Below are 16,401 nucleotides of genomic sequence, written 5' to 3'. Positions count from 1 at the left end.
ACTTAAATTGCACCAAAATGGTTGAATGGTTGTACAAGTCACTTTAGAGTGATCCTTCAAAACTATTCCAAGTATGACATTTTTCTGGAGTTGTGATTTAGTTTCATAGACTTTAGGATGGGGTTTCAGGTTAGGGATGTCTGAATTTTGTGAAATCAGTCCTGTGGATTGTGTGTTTTCATTAGTTCCAGCTTCCAGAAACCATTGGGCTGCAACGTTTGTGTAGGTGTCCGGAACCGGGAGCGATATTTATGTTACTTGGAATAAAGCAGGCTGTATGTACGTAGCCAGAACACTGCCACAAACCTGATGCAGCAGGAATCAGTAATACACAAGGGTGCATCATGGGGTTCAGGTCACATGTGTATTTTAGCAAGAATGTCTGGTTTGCAATTGCTGCCATGCTTGGGTAACTACTGAATCTACGCTTGATGTAGCATAGCACAAATGGAAACTGCAACAAAATATGGTATGTGAAGTCCTATTCAGGGTTCCATCCTGCAAGCCGTGCCTTTCCCAGAGTAACCTATTCCCCCTCTACTTTTCTGTTCTACCCCCACCACACAATAGGCATCCTTGTTCTGTGATAACTGAGCACAGCTCTACATGAACCTTTCCTTTTGGAGGAAGGGATTTCTACATATATATTTGTACTTCTATAAATTTAGAGGGAGGGGAGCCCTTTGCCTGCTGATATTTCTCTCTTGCACATGGATGGTGATGTTTTGCTACATAAGGATTTATTCTCTGAGAATGAGTTTGCAGTTAGGGTGGCTACTCTGATCCTGTATAAGATTCATCACTGGCTGCCAGTCCATGCCCGGGACCCAATTCATAGAATAGCAGAGTTGGAAGGGGCCTACAAGGCCATCGAGTCCAACCCCCCCTGCTCAATGCAGGAATCCACCTTAAAGCATACCTGACAGATGGCTGTCCAGCTGCCTCTTGAATGCCTCTAGGGTGGGAGAGCCCACAACCTCCCTAGGTAATTCAATAATATGTTAGTATTCAAAGCCGTAAACAGCTTGGGGCCAAGTTATCTGAAGGGTCGTTTCCTCCCTTAAGTCCCTGCCCTAAGGTCATCTCCATAAGTCCCTGCCCAAGGAAGTGAGGTGGGTGACTACCAGGAAGAGGGCCTTTTCTGGCACCCTGGCTGTGGAATGAGCTCCCTAGAGAGGTTCTCCTGTCGCCTATGTTGTTCTTTTGGTGCCAGGTGAATACTTTTTATTTTCCTAGTATTTTAGCATCCTAGCCTTTTAGCTCTGCTGTTTTAAATCTGTATTTTAAATCTGCATTCCTGCTTGGTTTTATTCTGGTTATACTTTTATTTTGTGGTTTTAAGCTTCTATATTTTATGCTTTTAATTTTTGTGAACCACCCAGAGCGCTTCGACTATTGGGCAGTATAGAAATGAAAGAGGGGGGACTATTTGGTTTAAAAGTGTTACCAATACAAATACACCACGCATCTGGACTTGCCTGATGCTTACTGTCTTTTTTAAAAAAAACAAAACAAAACACTAGTATGGAGGGTTCTTTATCTGCTACCAGAACCAGAGGGAGGCTGGGATCCGTCAGTCTTGGCCTCTCACTCTGTTGCTCCACAAGGCTATTCTCTTTTCCCCAAGATACAACCTCCAAGGGGAGGGCAACACGGAGCTGCAGCCTCCAAAGCTACAGTGGAGGGCCTGGATGACTCACAGCTCTGAGGGCTGTGATGTCAAGTCATTCTGTCCCCACAGGAGCAACCTGCAGGCCCTTCCTCCTGAGTGAGATAGCAACAAGGGACAGGGCCTTTTTGCCAGTGCCCCCCCCCCCCCCATTATGAAATGCTCTTCAAGATCAGCCCTGCCTGGCACCAACATTGTCTTTTCAGCGCCAAGTTAAGACCTTTCTCTTCACTCAAGCATTCAACAGCATATGAGTTTTAATCAGGCCCTGGATTTGTCTTACGCTTGAATGTTTAATATTGCTTATTCATGTAAGTTGTCTCTTTGTGTGATGTCTGTTTATACAAAGTGTAAAACCATATAATGTATTTTCAATGGTTTTTAAACTTTGCAAGCTGCCCAGAGAGCTTTGACTATGGGGCAGTATAAAATGTATTTAATAATAACTATCCCGTTTTAGTCCTATGGGATTTAAAGTAGATGTGGCTAACAAGCCTCATTCATTTATTGCATTTCTATACCGCCAAATAGCAGAAGCTCTCTGGCCGGTTCAATGGGTCTACTCTACATAGGACTAACTGGATGCTACTCACTTTAAGATGCTTGCATTGCGCTATATACCCCTGCAACTCCAAAACGCAGGGGCGTAAATGAGGGGATTTCGAGTTTTTAAGCACCTCCCCTCCCCAGCCTGGCGGGGTTAACAAATATCGATTACTGTTCCGAGGTGGCCCAACGCGGGGTAAGTCTCCTTGGCAGCGGGCTGAGCGTTAGGCGGAGCGAGTTGGCAGAAAGCGCCCCGGAAGGAGGGGACTGGCAAGAACCGAGGCGGAGCGGCCTCGCCTTCCCAAGCGCTTCTGCCTTGCCGCTGAGCAGCAGACGGCGGAACCGGGTCCCCGCGCGGCTCGCAGAGGCGCCGCTTCCGCCCCACCGAGAGCGCTGCTGCGCGCGTTTAATCGGAGAGCCCGCAGGTCCCGAAGGGTCGGCAGCCCCGCGCCCGGCTCTCGCTGCCCCGCCAAGCGCGTTTGCTCGCGGCTTTATTCCAGCGGCGCAGCAAGAACAAGCGGCGCGTTTCGTTTTTGCCGCCGCGATGGCCGCGGACGACGGCGGAGGAGACTGGCGCCGCTTGGAGTCGGCGCTGCGCGGCCGCCTCCGCCTCCTCCGGGACAAATGGGGAGCTCGGGGCGCGCGGGCGGAGGAGCCCGGCGACGAGAAGCAGCAGTGGCCGAGCGGCCTGGAAGCCCTGCCGGTAAGCGCGTCGCCGCCCCCCGCCGCTTCCAACCGTGCGCCGCTTCCTGTCGTGTTGGCGAAGTCGACGTTGGATGGCCGCCCTGGGCCGCCTCCCCGGCTGCTTCCCATTGGGCGCAAGGCTGCGGGGCGGTGCCGCTACTTGCCGTGCGGTTCACGCGTTTCTACAAGCGGGCTTAGCCTGGCCGGTTTTCTTTTGGAGGTGTGCGTGTGGGGGGGTTCTGCTGGAAATCGCCTCTCACCCATCCACCCCTGTTCTTTGCAGTAAGGTTAATCTTCCTTGTTTTAAACACGTGCATAACTTTACTTTTACTTTGGTCCTCATGCGTAGGGTGACTATATGGAAAGGAGGACAAGGCTCCTATATCTTTAACAGTTGTACAGAAAAGGGAATTTCAGCAGGTGTAGTTTGTAGGCATGCAGCACCTGGTGAAATTCCCTCTTCATCACAACAGTTAAAGTTGCAGGAGCCCTGCCCTCTTTTGTATCTGGTCAAGAGGCAAGGCTCCTGCAGCTTTCACTGTTGTGATGAAGAGGGAATTTCACCATGTGCTGTGTGCATACAAAGGACACCTGCTGGAATTCCCTTTTCTCAACAACTGTTAAAGATACAGGAGCCCTGTCTTCTTTTCCGTATGACCACCCTACACATAAGAGTTTGCTGACTCGGGGCAGACCACGGGGAACTGTGAAAAGGAGAAGAGGGGAATATTTTTCAGGACGCAACAAAGTTTGCTAGTTGTTTCCTTGACACAAATTAAGTTTGTTTTTTTTAAAAAAACCAAACCATTGTTATGCATGCAGGAGGGAAATTCTGTTTGGGTTTTTATGTTTTAAAACTTCATTGGGGATTAATTTCTGGCGTTGTTTGTTTGTTTTTATTTATTTATTTTCAGATTGATGTGAAGTTATACATCATGTCCTTCCTCACACCGAAAGATCTCTGTTATTTGGGGAGCACCAATCACTACTGGAAGCTCACAGTCCAAGATCCCTTGCTATGGAAATATCTCCTTATTCGGGATCTCCCTTCATGGCATTCTGTTGACTGGAAGTCACTCCCCGATCCAAACATATTTAATAGATCTGTTGCTGAGCTCCATAACAGTGCCTCGTGTGACTACATGGCAGTGTAAGTAGCTTCTGACACAGAAGTGGGCAGCTTGTAGGCCTTCAGTTGCTGTTGGACTGCAACTCCCATTATCCCTAGCCAATAACCATTGGTGGGGGATCATGGGAATTGCAGTCCAACAGCCGCTGGAGGGGCACAAGTTGCACACCTCTGCTTTAAGTCAATTGAAATCTGAGTGTTTTCTGTTTATAGCATGTTTACCCTGTTCTTTAGCCAAAAAGGGCTCCCAAAGCAGCTTGCAAAGAATAATAACACAGTTGCTGCCCTAAAGTTTACAATATAAGAGACAGCACAAAAGGAAAGAGAATTGGGAGGGAAGAGGAAAAAACAAAGTTCAGGCACCAGTTCTTAGTTTCAACATTGTTATATGTCTTCTTTCTGGCAGGGAAAATGAGCTCTATGCAGCTATTCCCTTTTTGGCTGATGTCTGGGGCCAGGTTGGTCTACTCCTTGCCATTTATCTTGGGAGGCAGGGGGTGCAGCCTCCTAGCGACCCTTGGTTTAATATATATCCCACCCTTCCTCAGAAAGCTCACAGTTCAGGGTTTTCCTATCCTTGCAAGAATCTGGTCCATTTGTACTTCGCTTCAGCTGAATTACAGCATTGAGTACTTTCCCGTACTATCTGTGGTGTCCTTCGACTTAACAAGTTTATAGGTCATGCTGGAAAATGTGTACCACACCTTTAAGATTCACTCATCTTATTTATTATTACATTTGTTTGCTTGCTTGCTTTTTTACACAGATATAAGAAGTGCTGCTCTTGTCGCAAAAGATGTCCGAAATCCACTTACGGTGCTATGGCTTCCTTTTTACAGTCGCTGATGACACCGGCAGAGCCTCGCTTTGCTATGTTTGGGCCAGGTTTGGAAGACCTGGATGAATCTTTGGTGCACAAATTGATGACTAGTCCAGAGGTTTTGCTGCTAGCTGGTATACCTTCTAGACAGATACATGGTAATATAATTTTTCCTTTGTTGTTGTTGGGTGTGTGACTCTAAGCAAGCAAAGAAAAAGGACAATGTTGAATATATGAACCTAAGCCTACTGCAGAAGATCCTGGAATTACATTGGCTCCCTATTTGCTACTGAGCCCAATCCAAGGTGTTGGTTATCTCCTTTAAAGCCCTGTGGAGCTTTATATAACCTCTTCTGCTCTGTTAATTGGAGACACCTTTTTAGTAGACTAAGGACACAATCCCAGGCATGTTTCATAGAATAGTAGAGTTGGAAGGGGCCTATAAGGCCATCGAGTCCAACCCCTTGCTCAATACAGGAATCCACCCTAAAGCATCCCTGACAGATGGCTGTCCAGCTGCCTCTTGAAGGCCTCTAGTGTGGGAGCGCCCACAACCTCCCTAGGTCATTGGTTCCATTGCTGTAGTGCTTTAACAGTCAGGAAGTTTTTCCTGATGTTCAGCCGGAATCTAGCTTCCTGTAACTAACTTGAGCCCGTTATTCCATGTCCTGCACTCTGGGATGATCGAGAAGAGATCCTGGCCCTCCTCTGACAGCCTTTCAAGAATTTGAAGAGTGCTATCGTGTCTCCCCTCAATCTTATCTTCTCCAGGTTAGACATGCCCAGTTCTTTCAGTCTCTCCTCATAGGGCTTTGTTTCCAGACCCCTGATCATCCTCTGAACATGTTTAAATGGAAATAAATCCTTCAACTTCCAGCATCCCCTAGCCGGCCTTATTTCTGCCTAAATGTGATCTAATAGGATTGTGCCCTAAAAGTTTTAAAATTAATAAATCTAACTAATTTGATAAATGGGTTATTTGGGGGGTAAACTATAGGCTATGTTAACTTCTTTTACTTTAGTGTAAGGATGTGGGGTCCCCATCCAGACTGGGACTACTATGGGGGAGGTGGTTAACCCTTCCCAACCAGCTGTCATCCCCCACTAAATTCAGGCCCCGTCCAATCGGGGCTAAAGAAGAAGTGAAACTTCAATTGGTGTCTATGCATTTTTTTCTTTAGCTCTCCCCCCCCCCCCCCCGCAGGAGTGGGGAGGGATATGGAAGAGGAACAGGGAAGTGGCTTCATGGGAGGGTTTAAACCCCTGCTTACACTAATGTAAAGGCAGGGAAGGAAGGAAGAGCTACACATTTAATGTAATATGTAGTTTTTCCCTGAGATACACAAAGCAATTCCTTGGATGGATACAACAACAATAATAATAATAATATATTTCTTACCCGCCTCTCTGATTGGATCGAGGCGGGGAACAGCAGCAAGCATAAAATACATAAAATACTGATTAAAAACATAGTATACACTGTTAAAAACATCCTTAATAATAATAATAATTTAGTTATGTGATTCTTTATATCCTGGTCTTTGTAAGGATACAAATGGATCTTCACTTATGACTAGCTGTGCTTATTTAGATACTGAATGTACAGTATTTATGGTATCCCCCTCCTCTCCACCCGGTGCATATAAAATCTAAACTCATCTCCAAAAAATGACATTTTTATTTTATTTTTTTGTCTCAAACAGGGATAGGATCAGGAGTCACATTTCATTTGAATGGCCAGAAATTCAATATTCTGACACTATATTCAAAAACCTGGTAAGGATTGTTTCATTTAGTACTCTGTCTATGAAAGTTTATATCAAGGAAGCAACTGGACAAAATCCAAAGCACTGCCTGATTCGATAAATAAATCTGTGCGCCCAGCAAGGATTTGGGGTTGTGTTTTTCAAATGGCAGTTCTCCAAGCCACCACCGAACAAGTGAATTATTGTTACAACTTGTAGCTTGGCCTAGATGTAAACAATTGGTCATATTATTCCTCCTAAGGCTCTAGTCCTCAATTCCTTAAATTCAAAGCAAATTCTTAGTTTTATTTCCCTTCAGTTTTATTTACAGGACTTATATACTGCTCTGTATCTGATAAGATTCCTGACCAGTGAACGATAAAAATAAAGAAAAGCATCAAAATACAAAATTAAAATATTTAAAATCAAATTATGCTAATAAAGCCATGGCTGGTCAGTCAGGAAAGGCTTGTTCAAATAAAAATGTCTTCAGCAGGTGCAGAAAACAAACTCATTTTGTTGCCTGCCTGATTTCAAAAAGTAGGAAGTTCCACAGAGATGGAGGAAATACCCTGAGGGCTTTATTTATTTAATTTATTTATTTTTGTTACGTGTATATGCTTCCTTATTTCCTGCAAGGAACCAAAGAGAGCATACATAATCCTCCTCCTCTCCATTTTATCCTCACAACAACAACCCTGTGAGGTTTTGATTTTGTTCTGACTTTATACTGTTAGTTTTACCCTACCCAGTGCCTGTTTACCCTACCCTGTGCCTGTTTGCATTCTCTTCCCCTCCTTATTGTTTTATTATGATTTTATTAGAATGTAAGCCTATGCGGCAGGGTCTTGCTATTTACTGTTTTACTCTGTACAGCACCATGTACATTGATGGTGCTATATAAATAAATAAATAAATAAATAAATAATAATAAGGTAGGTTGGGCTTAGAGTCTGTGACTGCCCAAAGTCACCCAGTGAGCTTCCATGGCTGATTGGGATCTAGAACCTGAATTTCCCGACTCCCAATCCAACACTCTAGCCACTATGCCACACTGGCTCTTTGAGTAGACACCAAAAAGGACTGCAGGTCCATGCAGAACCATCAAGCAGGCTGGTAAGGGAGAAGATGCGTCTCTAATGACCTCAGCGACCAGGCAGGCTGGTAAGGGAGAAGATGCTTCTCTAATGACCTCAGCGACCAGGCAGGCTGGTAAGGGAGAAGATGCGTCTCTAATGACCTCAGCGACCAGGCAGGCTGGTAAGGGAGAAGATGCGTCTCTAATGACCTCAGCAACCAGGCAGGCTGGTAAGGGAGAAGATGCGTCTCTAATGACCTCAGCAACCAGGCAGGCTGGTAAGGGAGAAGATGCTTTCTGAAATACCCTGAAAAAAGCTGATTGTCTACTTTTCTTTCCAGCAAGGAAAGACGCAGAGCAAGAGAAGAGGACACCAATCTCACCAACAAGATGTTCATCGAAGAGAACGGTGTTGATGGGACAACACAGTACAATCTGATCGAACATGTTAAAAACATGTGCGGGCTAATTGACGGGTTCATCTATGTTGCAAATGCTGAGGCTCATAAAAGTAAGGGCTTCTAAGCGACGCTGATGCTTCTCAAAGGATGCTTCCTGGTAGAGAAGCTGGTAGAGAATATTGAAACATGGCTCTCTCTTTGCAGGACACAGCCGTCAAATTGAATTTGCTCGGATGGCAGCAATGCTTGATCCAACCCTCGGACCTTCAGGTAGACCTCTGCTGATTCTGTCCTGCATTTCCTCTGCTGGGATTGAAAGGATTCCTTGTGTTTACGTGGCACATCAGCTGCAACTACATCAGCTTGGACAACCATGGATGGTATTTTTATTTATTTATTTTAAGTATCTTCCCTGCCCTTTGCATTGTGAAACTTCTGACATTAGCTTCAGGAAATACTTCTCTATGGCTAACAGCACAATTCTATACATCAGGATTAAGGAATAACTTCCCCGTCAAGATCTGTATTACCTCAGATTTATTTATTTACTTAACAGATTTATACCGCTGTCCATATTTTAAAATAGCTCTAAAAGGTTTACAAGAATAAAAACGCTAAAATACATCGTGATATGCAATGAAACACAATTAAAATACATAATTACAAGAACATGATATAAAACATTAATAAACACATTAAAACCAATTTAAAACCACTACAACACATAATTACAAACAAACAGAATGGGCAGAACTCAGGGAAGGCCTCAGTAAAGAAATGGGTCTTTAACTGGCTCCTAAAATATGTTATAGTTGGCAACTCCCCAAGACCAGGGAGAGGGCATCATTTCATAAATTTGGTGCCACCACTGAGAAGGCCCATTTCGTGGTTGTTGCAAAATGGCAGTCTGGTGGTCCTGGTACAACCAGCAAGACCTCCTCGTACATGCCTGTGTAATCTTAATCACACAGGCATGTAATGGGGAAGGCAATTGACCAGGTTGAAATGTGTCAGAGGCAGCATTCTAGAGTAGATATGGAAAGTGTGCGGACCCAGAACTACAAGCAGGCAGAGCTGCAGATGTGTCACGTGTTCAGTATGCATTGAGAGGAAATAACATTTGCATCCAGGCATTCTTCTTCCCCAACTTGTACAAGGTTCCATCCATCAGCATTGTAGTTGGAGGACGGAGTAAGGAAAAGTTAATAATATCAATGGCCCAAAGTTAGGCCAGTGAGTGGCGTGATCTCAGGAGAGGCTTTGCGTTTTGCCCACGGGCCAGAAGTTCCCCACTCCTATTTATTTATTTATTACATTTTTATGCTGCCCAATAGCCAAAGCTCTTAGGCATTTCACAACAATTAAAACAATAAAATACAAATGATACAGTGCAATATAAAACCGAATAGATGCTAGCATCAGTGTAAAAATTGTAGTACATTGCCAGATATAAAACAAGCTAAAAAACCTAAAATGCCTGGGAAAATAAAGGTCTTTATCTGGTGCCAAAACAAACACAATTTACATGTCCATTCATATATAAGTTCCATTAAAGTCATTGGGTTTTCCCCCTGCGAATGGATATAGGATTGCAGCCCAAGGGCACAATTCTGTGCATGTTTAGAGAGAAAAAAGCCATGCTGGGAGTTCTAGGACTTTATTCTGTCTGTACATGCATAGGATTGTGCCCTTAGTTAGATAGGGCACAGTCCTATGCATGTTTAGGTCGAAAAAAAGTTCTAGAACTCCCAGCATTCCCCAGCCAGCATGGCTGGAGAGGGGCACGCTGGGAGTTGAAGGATTTTTTTTTCTGTCTCAACATACATAGGATTGTACCCTAAGTTACATGACTATTACAAGATGCGGTAGTGTGGGGTACTAGCTTTTTTTTTTTTTTTTTTAAGGATTGGACAAATTCATAGAGGATAGATCTATTCATGGTTGTTAGCCTCCATGGTACTGATAAAGTATCGGTACCGGATAGTGGGGACAAACCGCAGGGAGAAACCCTTATGTTTTCTGTTTTATTTTTTGTTTTGTTTTACAGGTTCAGGACACTGAAGCTGCCACATTAGCTGGACTGTTGGATGGAATTCAGTGGTTGCTGGAACAAACTGAACATAAAAACACCCAATAATCAAATATGGGTAAAAGTGCCAATGTTTTTTTTTAAAAATTCCTTAATTACATGCAATACTTGATGTAGACACCATTTTCCTCCTAATTTGATATGTGAACTCAGAAGAAATGGCTGTTACTAAAAAGGACCTATGCTATCACACTCTGTGCTTTGGGAAATATAGGCTTAAAAATGCAGAAAAGGTGGGTGGAATCAGGGTGGTCTCTAGCCTTGGTGGGTGAGGGGGGAGGTGACCTTGGTATTAATACCCTCTGATCTGCCTATGTCAGTTGCCCCTCCCTCTCAGTAGTCTTACTCCAATGGCGATGCTTCTCTGGTTGGTGCTGGGTGGCTGCCATTTTAATTTCTCACAGTGCCCTAGACTCAGGTGCTGTGAGGAAACACGGAAGCGTATCAGGTGGCAACCCCAGACTTGGGTAAGATTAAAAGAAATCAAAAGCATAGGCATGGCAAAGATACATGTGAAAAGGAACTTGGAGTTGTACTCCGTTGCAAGCTGAACGTGAGTGAGCAGTGTGATGTGGCTGCGAAAAAGGCATCAATGAAGTAGAGTATCAAAACCACAGAAAGCAATCGTTCCACAGTGATCAGACTTCACCTTGAATACTGTGTCCAGTTTTGGGTTCCACTTTTTAAGATGGATTCAGATAAATTGGAACAAGTTCAGAGAAGGGTAAGAAAGAGGATCAGGGGACTAGAAAATAAGAGCTGCTCTACATGAGCAATTTATTGCATGCTCGTGATTGCCATTCATGGAAGTTTGTGGGTCTTTTACGTAACATTGTCATCCTCCAGGATGTCTCCTATGCTTTCCCCCAGTAATCTTGATTTTTTTTTTAAAAAAAATAATGAGATAATGCAGTATTTAAAAAATAATAATGGGATGCCAGTGTGTAAAGCTGGCATTGCACAATAATACAGCCACTAGATGGAGCTATTTCATTGAAGTGATAGAGCATTGCCAAGAGGGAAAGTTTTCAATTCATAATCTCGTGGTCCCCATGTAAAGAAGCCTGTCGTAAACATGGAAAGATTCCAAAAGAAGAAACCCCAGTAAGGATGTAGGTTTCTTTCCTTGATGTGGAGACACCTAAGTCCTTCGAGAGAAAAATGTTATGTTTAGCCTTGAGAAGAGAACACTTTCCATTATTTTCCAAAAAGGCCCATTAGCTGCTTAAAAGCCAAGGATTTCTAGAAACGCCTTCTCAAATGTTGCTTCATTCTCTCCAATGATTATCAGTCCAAAGGCCAGACATAAGGCAATAGACATGCAGTTGTTTTTAGAACATTAAAACATGTAGCTTAGATTATTCTAAACTACATGCTTAGAAAGGAAACCATTTCGATTTGTCAATAATAGTCCTACCTGTAGATAACCAAGTAAAGTCTGTGGGCAGCTGTTCAGCACTGGCAGGTGAGTTATCTCTCCTGTAAGTGGAACTGTTCCCTTACAGGTGAATCTTTTCCTCATATTTGTAGGCATGCAATTTGTTACCTTGCAAAATAATAATAATAATAACCAAGTAAAGTCTGTGGGCAGCTGGTCAGCACTGGCAGGTGAGTTATCTCTCCTGTAAGTGGAACTGTTCCCTTACAGGTGAGTCTTTTCCTCATATTTGTAGGCATGCAATTTGTTACCTTGCAAAAAAAGTTTTACGTTTTGGTTTTATGAATAAATTTCATGGCTACATTACTTAAGTTTTTGTAATTGTGATTTTTTTTTTTGCCTGCCTGTGAACCATTGAACCCTTAACATGGAGGTATGCTTCTGTTGTCTGCGTGTGTTTGTGAATTATTTGAATATGAAAATATGTTTTAATGTTTTTCGCTGTATGGATCAAGAACCTCTCTCTTGCCTTGGGTGAAATACACAGGTTACTGCGTAGGCAGATAGCAGAACTGAAAAACCTGGCGATATTTATATTAGCAAAGCTGGAGATTAATTTTAGGTGATCTACTAGATAAAAAGCCGGTTGAAGTCTGATGGTATAATATTTCCTAGTGGCTGGAGGAACCCTCAAAATTCGAAGACCTTCTTTAGACAGTAGAAAATAATCTTCCTGCGGTGGTAGATTCTGTCCTGAATGGCTAAAGACTGTATTCTCCAACAGTCATAAAAAAACAAAGATAGTCCTGCTGGTCCATGAGAAAAATAAATAAATAAAATCCACAGTTAGTCAATGCCTGATTAATACTTTTGGAGAACTCGAAAGCTTGCATGTTCGTCTGTGGTACCTTGGTTGTTCCTAAAAAGCTATTGCCTAACTGTGGATGTTGAATTCTGCCCCTCTTCATGGTCTAGCTCAGTGGTCTTTGTGATTTTAAGAATAATCCTTTCCCCTTTGTAGTACACAAAACGTTGAGAACAGAATTTGGGTATAGTAATTTAGGATGCAATCTTATGCCTGTTTAGTCAGGGGAAAAAAAGTCCTATATTCCCCAGGCACCTGGGACTTGTAGGTCTTTTTTCTATCTAAACAGGCATAGGATTGCACTCTTAGAACCTCCCTGTGCATAACCCTGCAATCCTATGCATGCTATTCAGAAAGAGAGTCTATTGAGTGGATTTATACCCAAGGAAATTGCGTATTTGCAGCATAGGCCTACTTGCCCCACCAGATGTCGCCTTTGTTACATAGAACTGAAGTACATTGGATTTTATTCTATTAATGGATTTCTGGTAACTTTTTATTAAAATATCTCCCGAACATCAGAGTTGCTAACTTCCCTAGGAAATTAAATCCCTCTTCATTTTTAATTTGCATGTACCTTGAATGTGAAGGAAGGTGTGTGTGTGCTCAAATTGGGTGTGTCTCTTTAAAAACAACAACACAACAACCTTGGATCTTGTGGTCCAATGCTTAAATTTTTAAAGAGACATGCCCCCGATTCTATATGCTCATACCCTTCCCATTTGAAGCGGCATTTGTGCAGATCTGAACTCTGATATGCATAATTTTGTGCTTTGGTGTTCACAGTTGTATACTAACATGACAGGAAATGCTGAGACCTGTAGACAGTGACACTGTGAGGTGAGTCACAAAACTGAAGGTTGTGACAATAGGGTAGAGCAAGTGGCAGCTTCTCAATAAAGTGTCTTCAGTCTCTGGACTGTCTCCGCCCACCCAGGTTGGCCAATGGATCCTCCCAGGCAGGGAGGAGTATAAAAGGGCATTTCCTGTTCCTCCTGAGCCTTGCTTGAGCAACAAGGCCTTCCTGAGCAGTGGCATGTTCTTACATTTTGGTGGTTCTTTGCTCCTGCCTCCTGGTTTGTCCTTTGGGTTGGACTTACTCTCTGATCCTGACTACTGCCTTTGTCCCACAGCTTCAAGCTAGGGTGGCCAGGTGTCCTCTTTTACAAAGAATCAACCTCTGTTTGAAAGGCTGCGCTGGCTAATTCCAGTTTAAAGATTAAGAACGGTTTGTCAACAGCTTTAACCTGGGCAGCAGACTGAACAAGCAAGCACACAGGTCACCTGATCACATCTTCCACGGTACAGATGTGTTGTTGATCCTTGTGAATAATCCATAGCAGACAGCACCCACATGCAGCCACCCATCTTGCTGCAGTGGGATGGGCGACTGCATGTGGGTGTTGTCTGCTATGGATTATTCACATCCTCATCCTCTTTTTCATCATTGCTACGGCTTGCTTGCTTGACAGGCAGAGAGCCAGGAAGCAAGTAGGCAGGGGCATCTCCTCTTCCTCACCACTGCTGCCACCACCACCATTGTCTGGACCAGAGCAAGAGGCAGGTGGACAAGCAGGTTGCAATGGTGAAAAGAGGAGCAAGTCCAGGGGGCTCTTGTCGGTGGGCCCCCAGGTAGGATGTGGGCCTTCAGCAGGTACTCAACCGTGCTCAGCTTTCACACTAGCCCTGACTACTGCCTTCGTTCACTATCATAGCTACATCCCTATACCCGAAAGGGCTGTTTTTTGTCATGGACCTCATTAGTAATCTGGTGGGTGGGTGGGTGTGCCTGTTGGTGGAGGGTAGGGTCAGAGTAAAGAAAATGAGCAAGGTGTGCATCATTGCAGGATTATATAATGTGTGTGCTCTGTCTCTCTTTCTCTGCCGCCCCGTCCATCTACTACTACTTCTTCTTCTCCTCTCTCTCTCTCTCTCTCTCTCTTTGCATGAAATTAGGCCAAGGGCTGCATGCAGGTTACCTAGCCCTGCCGTCACAACTGGTGGTATGGGAATTGTTGATCTAGGCCTAACTCCATGCTGCCCAAGTGTACCACTCTGCTGCTAAGATCATCTTCTTGGCTCGCCGCTCTGACCATGTTACTCCACTTCTGAAATCTCTTCATTGGCTTCCAATTCACTCCAGAATCCAATATAAACTTCTCCTGTTGACCTACAAAGCTTTTCACTGTCTAGCTCCTTCCTATCTTTCCTCTCTCATCTCACACTATTGCCCCGCTCGTGCTCTTCACTCCTCTGATGCCATGTTTCTCACCTGCCCAAGGGTCTCTACTTCCCTTGCTCGGCTTCGTCCATATTCTTCGGCTGCCCCTTACGCCTGGAACGTTCTTCCAGAACATTTGAGAACTACAAGTTCAATCGCAGCTTTTAACGCTCAGCTAAAAACTTTTCTTTTTCCTAAAGCTTTTAAAACTTGATTTTGCTCTGACTTTTATACTGCCTGTTTGGTGCATTCTCTTCCCCTCCTTATTGTTTTATTATGATTTTATTAGAATGTAAGCCTATGCGGCAGGGTCTTGCTATTTATTGTTTTATTCTGTACAGCACCATGTACATTGATGGTGCTATATAAATAAATAAATAATAATAATAATAAAACTATATGGGTGGTGCCAAAACCAATTGGTCGGGGACTCTTCCAAGCAATTGACAGAATGCCAATGAATTGGACAAGACCATCGCAACTGGTCCCCTCTGATTCACACTCACTCCATAGTGGTTTGGGTTGCTCATTCATTCATTAATTCATTTAAAGGATTCTACCCTTTAAATAGATTCCTGCATTGAGCAGGGCGTTGAACTCGATGGCCTTATAGGACCCTTCCAACTCTACTAGTCTATGATTCTATGTTCCCACTCTTCAGCCCTTCCCCAAAAGGCTCCCAGAACAGCTATGGCAGGAGTTGGGGAACTTGAGGCTCTCCAGATGCTGTTGGACTCCATCTCCTATCATGCCTCACCATTGGCTATGCTGGCTAAGGCTGAGGGGAATTACAGTTCAACAACATCTGTAGTCGCCCATTCATGACCTATGCAGAAGATGTATGTGAAAAGCACATATATTAGCACAAGTACTGGGTAGTAGCCAATGTCAGTCCTATTTCATTAGGGTGTGCACATTTCATTAGGGTGTGCACCTAGGGATTTTTTTTAAAGGTGAACATTTATTGAACACTCAATCATAAAGGATATTTTTATTCATTTATTTATTAAACACCATTGACGCTAATGCCCTACGTGGTCGGCTTGCCTGACCAAGGGAAGGCCATTGCAGGTGAAAGAGGGATGCTGGGGTTTGAGATGCTCCTCAAACCCCAGCATTGGTGGGGCTTTGTGGTGACACTGGCCAGAGGAGGGCGTTAAGAAGTGATATTAGCTTTTGGAGCCCTTCCTCCTGGCCTCTTTGAAGCATGGCTCCCGGCAGAGAGGCTCCCAGAGACAGTGGGCAAATCTACACAGAGTACTGAAGGCGCTTGCATGCACCCCCAGTGCGCCCCCAAAGCGATTGTGTAGACACCGCCCTGGAAGAGATGGAGGAAGAGGCGGAGGAGGAGGCGGCTGGGGAATCCGGCTGCGTCCTTGCCGCCGCCGCTGCCCACCTCCCCACCGGCCGGGTCGAAGAGCTCGGCGGAAGAAGGCGGGACGGAGAGCGGAAGAAGCTCTCCGACCCGGCTGGCTCTTTCGCCGGCAGCAGGAGGCCGGCGGGGAGGTGGGCGGCGGCAGCAAGGACGCGGCCGGATTCCCCAGCCTCCTCCTCCTCCGCCTCTTCCTCCGTCTCTTCCAGGGCGGTATCTACACAATCGCTTTGGGGGCGCACTGGGGGCACATGCAAGCGCCTTCAGTACTCTGTGTAGATCCGCTCAGTGATACATTTTTGCTCCTGGTGCGAGGAGCAACAGCGTGCTGTTGGGGGCAGCAGAGTAGCCAGAGGGCAGCCAGAGGACCATTCCAGTTGCATCTGGATCCCTACCCAGTGGCC

General features: G+C 44.5%; 1 protein-coding gene across 1 annotated transcript; it reads left to right on the top strand.

Annotated features, from left to right (window-relative positions):
• Nucleotides 1–344: 344 nt before the first annotated feature.
• Nucleotides 345–11,877, top strand: FBXO4 (F-box protein 4). The gene is made up of 9 exons (XM_063128788.1): nucleotides 345–409; nucleotides 1,628–1,768; nucleotides 2,360–2,918; nucleotides 3,814–4,049; nucleotides 4,795–5,006; nucleotides 6,552–6,624; nucleotides 8,013–8,182; nucleotides 8,277–8,452; nucleotides 10,120–11,877. The coding sequence occupies exons 1-9, from the start codon at nucleotides 345–347 to the stop codon at nucleotides 10,207–10,209; spliced, it is 1,722 nt and encodes a 573-aa protein (XP_062984858.1). The 3' UTR covers nucleotides 10,210–11,877.
• Nucleotides 11,878–16,401: the final 4,524 nt, after the last annotated feature.

Source organism: Elgaria multicarinata, chromosome 6 (assembly GCF_023053635.1).
Source record: "Elgaria multicarinata webbii isolate HBS135686 ecotype San Diego chromosome 6, rElgMul1.1.pri, whole genome shotgun sequence".
NCBI classification, from domain to species: Eukaryota; Metazoa; Chordata; class Lepidosauria; order Squamata; family Anguidae; genus Elgaria; species Elgaria multicarinata.
Note: the sequence above shows the minus strand (reverse complement) of the source record. Positions and strands in the feature narration are given on the sequence as shown.